General features: G+C 38.4%; 1 protein-coding gene across 1 annotated transcript; it reads right to left on the bottom strand.

Annotated features, from left to right (window-relative positions):
- Positions 1 to 1,480: 1,480 nt before the first annotated feature.
- LOC130990352 (uncharacterized) lies at positions 1,481 to 7,727 on the bottom strand. Its single transcript, XM_057914571.1, has 5 exons — positions 7,436 to 7,727; positions 4,703 to 7,027; positions 4,335 to 4,622; positions 4,163 to 4,268; positions 1,481 to 2,325 (listed from the first exon to the last, which is right to left on the bottom strand). The coding sequence occupies exons 2-5, from the start codon at positions 4,783 to 4,785 to the stop codon at positions 1,921 to 1,923; spliced, it is 882 nt and encodes a 293-aa protein (XP_057770554.1). The 5' UTR covers positions 4,786 to 7,027; positions 7,436 to 7,727; the 3' UTR covers positions 1,481 to 1,920.
- Positions 7,728 to 10,476: the final 2,749 nt, after the last annotated feature.

Below are 10,476 nucleotides of genomic sequence, written 5' to 3' on the forward strand. Positions count from 1 at the left end.
ATTCATTTTTTACAATTTGGAACTTTTAATTTTGGGCATCGTTTAATAATAATATAATTTGGACTTTTAAGAGTTTAATTATGACGTTTTGAGATTATCAGAAAATTTATTATGCAAAATATAAAGAATTTCGATATATATATTGTTCAGTTATATAATTATATATAATGTAGAATTATATATACAAAATAAATAACATATAACTATATTTTTATTATTAATTTATTTATTAGAAAGAATTCTAAATTTACCGAAAATTTAAAAAAAAATCAGTAATTTTTAATTGTACCAATACTGCCATTATTCTTTGGGGATTCACTTGTCCAACATATGTTGTCAAATTCATCCAGTGATTAAAATATATTTTAGTGACATTGTGTGATTAAAAATGATAAAATAAAATAAAAATCGAAAATTGAAAAATAACTGAATTAGTTCAAGGTTATCTATACAAAAAAAGAAAGTAAAATGAACATATTTTGCCAACAAGAATATCATCATCCAACTTTTTGATAGTTTATGGGGCGTGTTATAGCAAAAATGCCTTTTCAAAATTTGAATGCTCAATGAAAAGCATCATATTGTATCACTATACAAAAATGATTGACATGCTAATTTATTTTACTTTCATGGCAGCAACTAATATTGAAAAAGCCAAGAGAACAAAGCACACAATTTTTAGCAAATAGACCTTACATAAAACACAATATTCTAATCTATGCTTCATATAAATCATCCAAAACTTTCCCAAATACATGGTACAATTTCCAATGTTATTGGTCTAACTTCCAATTCCGTATAAGTCATCAAACTTGAACTAGAAAGAAAAAGTTCTAAGATGAGATTAAAATGGTTACATTACGTATGATGAATACTATTGAGCTAATTAAACCATGTACACAAGGAAGCCTCCCTCCCATGTTGGCTTAAGCCCATACAAGCTCTGCTCACACCTGCTACTGCTCCTGTAAACACCACATGAAATAAAATAACGAGATAAAACACATAAAATATTTATACTAACTGCATATTCAATTACCTAATCTGTTTCATTCTCATCTGATGGTATAATATCTTCAAAATAGTCATCATCACTGGAATCAGATTTATCACTAGAAAAAGGGATAATTGCGTGAAAATACACAAACTTTGCCAAAAATCCATATTTGACGCGAAGTTATGATTTTACATTTTAATACACCAACTTTCGTTATTGTCCAAATTTGACACGACTTAATTCTTAAAAATTCAAAAAACAACCCCTTTTTGTAAATAATTATATAAAGACCCACTTATGTTATTATTTGGGACATTTAAACCAAAACAAGATATTTCCTTATGATGTTTTCTTTTAATCTTTGATCCGCGCCTAAAATGGTTTAAAAGAAAACATCATAAGGAAATATCTTGTTTTGGTTTAAATGTCCCAAATTATAACATAAGTGGGTCTTTGTATAATTATTTATAAAAAGGGGTTGTTTTTTGAAATTTTAAGAATTAAGTCGTGTCAAATTTGGACAACAACGAAAGTTGGTGTATTAAAATGTAAAATCCTAACTTCGCGTCAAATATGGATTTTTGGCAAAGTTTGTGTATTTAGGTGCAATTTTCCCCTAGAAAAATAATCAACTTCATCATCTTCATCATTGAACTTATCAACATTATCTTCACAAATAGCATCAACAACTATCACATTATCAACATCTGCTCCAGTCCATGATATACTTTCATTGTTAATATCTGATTCATTTTGTTGACATGAAATCAACTCATCCTCAATGCTTTCTAATTCATCAACCTCTGGATCAACATTGAATACAGCTCGAGGTGTCATCTTCAAAGCTACATGCCAATCTGGATCAACGGGATCTTGAATATACCGTGCTTGTTGAGCTTGAGATGCCAAAATAAATGGCTCATCTATTTTCCTATTCCTCTATATATTAAGTGAGCAAAGTTGACCAAAGTGAAATTAAACTCATCACGTTTCAATCCTAAATTATATTCAACCCAATCACACTTGAACAATACAAATTTCAAATTATTGGTGTACTTCACTTCTACTATATCCTTCAAAACACCATAAAATGACACGTCTCCTGATATAGGATTCTTATCCTTACTACTCGAGAAACTATTGGTAGTAGCTGCCAAGAACACTCCACTATTTTGAGTTTTTCTTCTCATCTCTCGTTTCTTAGTATGGAAACGTAGTACATTTACAATATACCCAGTGTAGCGACGAGCCCATTTACTTGGTCCAACAGCTAAAAATGGAATATCCGGGTGTAGACTTTCACTACTTGTGTTTGCCATTTCATTTACCTATGTAAGTTAATAAAAATATAGCAATGTAAAAATGCATTAAATAACATAAAGAAATAAGGGTTAATTACGCCAAAAACCATGAACTTTGGGCCAATTTTCAAACTTGCCATAAACTTTTTTTTTTATCAAAAATTCCCTGAACTTAAGGGGTTGAACAATTTTTCCATGCTTTTTTGCTTTGGTGAAGCTCCGAGCTGACGTGTCGCTTACGTTGTAATACCAAGTTGACATGTCGCCTACGTGGTAATACTGAGCTGATGTGGCACGTACTTGGAAAAACAATAAACAAAAAAATAAAAAAAAAATCATTATTTTCCCTCCCCCTTCTCCAAGTCGGCCGGCGGACTGCTACCAAAGGACCGCCGCTGTCTTCCTCCGGCGAAGCAACGCCGAGGAATACCACCTCCGCTTTCCTCCTTCTCGCGCCGTTCCAGACCTCACGCCGCCTCCCACAATCACCAGATCAGTCGTCTTCCTCTTCCGCCGCATCGAACCCCCTCTACCGCCCTCTCTCTCTCCACCACCCTCCACCATCACCATCACCAGATCCGCCACCACCAACCACCCACGCAGATCCATCACTCAACCGCCCTCTCTCTTTCCACCGCCCTCCACCACCATCATCACCAAATCTACCACCATCATCACTAAATTCCATCAACACCAAATTCACGCAGCAGCAGCTCCGATTCGCGGCGGCGACGTCAATTCCAAGAGAGAGAAAGTGGAGAGAGAGAGAGAGAGAGAGAGAGAGAGAGACAACACACAGAGTCTGGTGGGGTAGGGCAGCGGAGGCGGCGACAGAGGGCGCTGGAGAAGACGCGGGGAAGGGCGGTGGAGGAGGTGGCGGATTTGTGATGGTGGTGGGGGAAGGCGGTAGAGGAAGAGGTGTGGTAGTGAGAGATGGCAGCGGAGGGAGTTGGAGAAGACGCGAGGGAGGCACGAACTGAGGGCAGAGCAGAGCTATCTCTGGCAGAGTTGGCAGAGCAGAGTCGGTAGAGCTGAGTCGTAGAGTCGGGCAGAGCTGAGTTGGACAGAGTCGGCAGAGCTGTCTCTGGTAGCGCTGCACTCTGGCAAGGCTTAGTCAGCTCTGGAATTGAAGAATACTTTGCTCTGGAATTGAAAAATACTTAGTCAGCTCTGGAATTGAAGAATTCTCCAATCCAGAAGTTCAATTTTTCATCTTCGTCATCTTCAATTTTAGGCTTTACTTCAGGATCTACCCACTCAAAGAAGCCACATTGTTTCTTTTTCCCCAAACATCCATCGTCGCCGTTGACTTCTTTTCCCTCAAAAAATCTTCTTCTTCCCCAGATCTCGTGCAGCCGACCTCGCGCCGTCTAGGGTTTGCGCCCCCTTTCGCGCTACGCCACCACCCGACCTCGCGCAGTTGCGCTCCCTTTCGCGCGGCACCGCCTTTCATCGCTCTGGCGAGATTAAGGAATAAGAGATTTGGGAAACTAGGGCTCTGCAAAACTGAAGGCAGGGGCGGTCCGGTGGGAGGCTCTTCGCCGGAGTTCAGAGAGGAGAAGACGGGGGCTAGAATTTGAGGTAAAACGACGTCGTTTTACGCCCAACTAAACGACGTCGTTTTGGTTCTCGTCCGGCGGTGCCATATCATTTTTCAGGTCACTCAAAAATGCCTTGTCAGCACTCAATTTGGGGGTTTTCGAAAATCATGGAAAAATTGTTCAACCCCTTAAGTTCAAGGAATTTTTGATAAAAAAAAAGTTCATGGCAAGTTTGGAAATCCGACCAAAGTTCATGGTTTTTGGCGTAATTAACCCAAGAAATAAATAGTTCAGATTATTGCTAAATTATTTTATGAACTTACTTGACTTTTAAACCAATGATGAAAGGTTTCAGTATGAAGCTTTTGCCTATCATAATTTGACATGCGCCCATTTTTACGATTACGTTGTAGCACACGCAAATGTTCCCTGCAATATTAGAATATTAGTAACTCAACAATTCTCACAAATAAAATACTTCATACGTGTACAAACCTTTTAAAATTATCAACAATCGATAGACTATTCAACACACATCTATGTGCTTGAATCCATTCGATGTCGTCCAGCATAAATATTTCTTCTTTCCCCAATGGACGACCATCTTGGATTGGACCAATCCCACCATTTTCATTGTTTCTATTTGGTCTATTCAACTTTGACTCGACATCAGTTAAATACATCGAACAAAATGTCATGCATTCTTCAGCGAGATACCCCTCAGCTATAGATCCTTCAGGGTGACTTCGAGTGCGGACATAGTTTTTCAATGTGCACAAATACCTAAATAAGCATAACATTGTTAAATCATTCATCTGAACCATATAATTTAAATTTGAAATTAAGAAAATACTAAATATTACCTCTCAATGGGGTACATAGAGCGAAACTGAACAGGTCCAGCAAGTTTAGCCTCTTCCGGCAAGTGAATAGGCAAATGCTCCATAACATCAAAAAATGAAGGAGGGAAAATTTTCCAACTCGCAAAGCACTAAGGCAACTCGATCCTCTAAAGCTTCAAAATCAGCTACTGTGTGCACTTTTGAATATAATTGCTTGAAAACTTCACATAAGCCAATAATTGCTTTGCAGACTTGCTTAGGAACACATCTTCTTAAAGCAACAGGTAGCAATTGTTGCATTAGAATATGACAATCATGGCTTTTAAGACCAAATATGTTTCGTTCAGCTAAATTGACACATTTCAAGATGTTTGATGCATAACCATCTGGAACCTTTACGTTCTTTAAGACTTGTAAGAATAAATCCTTCTCCTTTTTACCCAACGTGAAACAAGCTGGTTGAAGACAAAATTTATCACCTTTTCTTTGAGGATGTAGCGACTTTCGTATGCCTAAAATTTGAAGATCCAATCTAGATTTAACATTGTCTTTTGTTTTAGCAGCAACACCAAGCAAAGTCCATAAGATATTTTCCAGAACATTTTTTTCTATATGCATAATGTCTAGATTATGTGGAATAAGATTTTCTTTCCAGTATGGCAATTGGAAAAATATACTCAACTTTTTCCAATTGTATCTACATATGAAATCGGCAGGAGATTTTTCCTTCCTTCGTCTTTTTCCCCTATTCTTTTGGGTTCACGTTTTCCAAAGATATTCACCATACCATTCAGTTGCTCTAATATCTCAGGACCAGACAATCGTTTAGGTTTATGAGCTTTCTCAATAGTCCCATCAAAATGGATCTATCTGTACGATGCTTATGTCCGCTTGGAAGAAACCGACGATGCCCCATGTAACAATGCTTCTTTCCAGTTTTTAGCCATTGAGATTGGCAATTTTTATTACAACAAGGGCATGCATATGCACCTTTTGTACTCCAACCTGAAATAATGGCATAGGCTGGAAAGTCATTTATAGTCCATAATAATGCAGCACGTAATTGGAACATACTCTTTGCAGTTGCATCATAAGTAGAAACCCCAGGATTCCATAAACTTTGAAGTTCATCAACCAATGGTTGCAAATAAACATCAATATCATTCCCTGGACTTTTAGGACCATCGATGAGTGTGGATAAAATTATAGATGTTTGTTTCATACATCTACCGGGGGGTAAATTGTAAGGTATGGGAATAATAGGCCAAGTACTATGAGCAATACTTATTGACTTGAATGGATTAAATCCATCAGCAGCTAGTCATAGTCGAACATTACGACAATCAGTAGCGAAGTCAAGAAACTTTTCGTCAAATAATTTCCATACTTGAGAGTCTGCTGGATGCCTAAGTTTTCCATCCCTAATGCGTTCTTCGGCATGCCATCTCATTAAATTAGATGTTTTTGAAGACATAAGCAGCCTCTGCAGCCGGGGTTTTAAGGGAAAATACCGAACAATTTTTGCTGGAATTCTATTTTCCTTTTTAGTTAAACTCTCGTCATGTACCTCAAATGGCTTGTACCTAGAAGTCTGGCAATGTTTACAAACCTCGTCCTTCTCTGTATCTTTCCAAAACAACATGCAATCGTTAGGGCATGCATGAATCTTTTTGTACTCAAGTCCCAACTCTCTGATTATGTTCCAAGCTTCTCTATAAGATTTTGGGAATATATCATTGAGCTGAAAAGCCTCCTTCAGACTTCCATTAACATTGTGAAGGAATTGTTACTCCACCGACAAAGAGACTTGACATGCAGCAGTCGTACTATAAAGGATAAGGTAGTAAAAGTTTTGCATCCAGGAAATAACTCACACTCAGCATGCTTTAAGAGGTTAAAAAACTTCTCAGTGTTTTCATCAAAATGAGCCTGAGGGTGTTCTGTTTGTTCTCTGGGAATTTCATCAGAATTAGTACCAAAACTACCACTATTTTCATGAAATTGACCATGGTGATGTGATACCAGCAATGTATCATGTATCAATCCCTCCATGACAATCTGTTCATTTCTTTCATGTGATGCATTAAGCCTATATTTATTAATGTAGTAAGGTTGTTCACCTTGATGTACCCAATTGGTGTAACCTTGAAGGAAACCATGTCTTAAAACGTGATATTTCACATCCTCTCTCGAGTGTAATCTAGAATTTCTACATTTAGAGCACAGACACTTTATCTTAGTCTCTTCTGACTTGTTCGTGTATGCAAAATCAAGGAAGTGTTCCAAACCACGCTTAAATGCATCATCATTCACACGATCTTCAATGGAAATCCAAGATTTATCCATCTACTTATTCATATAAAGCATAGTTATTCATCATAAATAATTAAAGCTCTTCAAAGACACATATTCAAAAAAGAAAGTAACAAATCAATAGCAGATACATACATAAATTTAATGCATTATGACGCATGACCTTAAAATAAAGTTTCAGATACACATATAAATTTCTACATTTTGATATTATTTGTATGAATGTTTCTCTGATTCTATTATATTTCACAACTAATTGAATTTCAAAACTGTATTGAATTGGAACCTATACTAATTAATGGCATAATTTCATTGAATTTGAATCACACTGCAAGCATTGGTTTCATCTCATCTGATTCTATTTCTCTATCCACAATACCACAATAGATAAATAGAAATAAAAAGATAAAATAATCGACCACGAAAAGAAAATAATCAAACCTGCCTGAAGTCGCAAGCGTTGTACAAAATCGGTTCGGGCGAAGGCCGAGATGGTGTGACGCTGTTCTGGGTGGTCCAGAGGAGGAGGCGGCACAGATGGCAGCGATTGTGCGCAGCTGTGCTGGTTGGTCCGCAGATGGATGAGATTGTGCGATGTTGTACTGGATGGCCGGAGGACGACGACGAAACGGAGATGGCACGACACTGAGCTGGGTGGTCCGGAGGAGAAGGCAGAAAGATGGAGGCATTGTGGTTTGGGGCAAATTGAAGGTAATGTTTTGTTTAACCCATACTATATGTGTTATTTTTTAAAAAATTTATGTGGTAAATTAACTTTTAGAGTGAATTAAAAACAAATTGGTTTTATGATGCGATTGGTACAACTTAGTTGCACATGCTTGAGGTTATGTGTTCGATCCTTCAGCCAAACACCTTTTTTCTCATTCTTTTTGGTTTGTTTTTTTTTTAATTCTTTTTAAATGTACATTTTCTTTTAATTTTGCACTTTTAAAAAAATATATATGTATATACACTTTTTTTGTTTTTGATTTTTTTAGATAATACATTTTCTTTTTTGGTTTTTTTAAATTCTTTTCAAATATACACTTTCTTTTAATTTTGCACTTTATTTATTTTTGGGTTAAGGTGCAGATAGGCCCCTCAAGTGGAGGCCCTTAGAGCGTTTCAGTCCCTTTACTAACTGTGTGTGCAAATTGGCCCCCGAACTCAAAAAAACGGTATAGATCGGCCCCTCTGACTTAACACCGTTATGGGCCGTTAGTCAAGGGGGCGATCTGCACCGTTTTTTCGGAGTTCAGGGGCTAATCTGCACCTTTTAACTTTTTAATTAATTCATCTCTCTAGCTCAAAATTTGAACGTCGTTGTCGCTGATTCAAGCTCCGGCGAGGCCGGCGGAGGGCGCCGCCCCTTTCTTTCTCTCTTGGGCCCTAAACCTCGGAGCTCGCTCGACTGCACACGCTTAGCGTCAAGGACGGGCCCTAATTCTCCCATTCCGTCGGAAATCGCCGCCGCAATATCCGGTGAACCCACCGTCTGGCTTTTCTCGATGAGGAGTCGCCTAGCTTTTCTCGATAAGGAGTCGCCTCTTTCTCTCAAATCCGGCGAAATCCGGTGATAAAGGCCGACGATGCCCGTCGCCATCTACGCTATCGGCGTGCTGTTGAAGAAGGACACCTTCAAATCAGAGACCATGGCCAACATGATCTCGATCTCGATTGGGGTCACGATCACCGCCTACGGCGAGGCAAAGTTCGATTCGTTGGGGCTGATTCTGCAATTGGGGGCGGTGACGTTCGAGGGAGAATTCGAGTTTCCATTTCGATTATGTGATTTTCGGGAGCAATGACGCCGATTTGGAATTCCCGATTTGGGGCTTGGAAACTTGATTTCGTGATTTTCCTCATCTGACGGCGATTGACGCCGGAAAAGTTGGTCGGAGAAGATGAGATGTGATTTTTTTTAATGAACGGTGTGCAGATTAGCCCCCGAACTCCAAAAAGGGAAAAGGTGCAGATTAGCCCCTGAACTCCAAAAAAACGGTGCAGATCGCCCCCTCTGACTAACGGCCCATAACGGTGTTAAGTCAGAGGGGGCGATCTGTACCATTTTTTTGAGTTCGAGGGCCAATCTGCACACACAGTTAGTAAGAGGACTGAAATGCTCTAAGGGCCTTTACTTGAGGGGCCTATCTGCACCTTAACCCTTTATTTTTTATTTTTTTAAATAAACACTTTCTTTTTTGTTTTTTTTTTAAGTTATTTTTAGACATACACTTTCTAGGTTTATGATCTTTTTAAATATACACTTTCTTTTTTGGTTTATTTTTTACTCTTTTTAAATATACACTTTATTTTTTGTTTTTTTTAATTCTTTTTAAATGTACACTTTTTTTTCTATTAATTCTTTTTAGACATACACCTTCGTTTAACTAATCAAATTGAATTAGACACTTGGTTATAATGCCCAGCACTTCGGCAACACAACATGCAATTACTTAAGCACACAATTAAACCTCACGAGTTTATAAGTTCATATCCACATCATTTATGCCTTGCCCAAATTTATAAACTTAGCTACACATAAAGTAAATTGCAAAAACAAGAGATAAATAAGACATGAAAATAAATAAAATAAACTTACTTAATACGGGAAAATTGGGCAGGATGCTACGCTGCCAACATAAAGCATAAACTAAACGTCTTTTCCCAAACCGAGACTAAAACAAACTAAATACAGAAAAGTAAAATATTATTTTTAGTACTAGCCCTACTCCTCTATTCCGTGCACACACTCTTCAATTCTACACGTCCTTTAAAATGAAATGGAAACAGGTATATATAGGGATCCACGCGTGGGCCAAAGGCCAACACGTAGCTAAGGTTTTGGAGAGTTCAACTTCGGCTGGAGTGTTCTTCTTCTGCCCGATATAGAGTCCACAAGTGTAAGGACTCTATCTTTCATAAACTTCACCCATTTATCCGTGCATATCTGTAAGCTTTCATCATATTCGCTCAACGCACGGGACAAGGAATATTCCCGTGCATCTTCTTCATGCACCAAATCTGCCATGTCAGCATCTAGCCTTGGATACCTGGTCATGATGGATTGCTTCCCTATTCATCATTCATGTCTTCATTCTGCCCTTCCACATGCCCTCGATACCTCTCGTGGTGGATATTGATTTCCGAGCGTAAGTCAGGCCAACCTCTTGGTCAGCGGCAAATAGTCTTGGCTGCAACACTCTCTCCCAGAAACTGCTCCAACTGCCCAGGACTCGATAGAACTCCTCCTCTGAGCGGTACTACCTACTTGATCAATATCATGCCCAGCAAGTCGGTAAATGTGATTCTTGATCTTTGGATTGCATCCAACCTGCAGGCTTCGTTAGACTTGATCATTGAGGTGCCTTCCCTTTTCTCATCATATTTGTTCCATCTTGCCCATTATAGCATCCACGAGGCCCAGCCAAACAAGTGTCCTCCCAGACACAAAAAATAAATAAAAAACACACACAAAGGAC

This window comes from Salvia miltiorrhiza, chromosome 6 (genome assembly GCF_028751815.1).
Source record: "Salvia miltiorrhiza cultivar Shanhuang (shh) chromosome 6, IMPLAD_Smil_shh, whole genome shotgun sequence".
Classification (NCBI taxonomy): Eukaryota; Viridiplantae; Streptophyta; class Magnoliopsida; order Lamiales; family Lamiaceae; genus Salvia; species Salvia miltiorrhiza.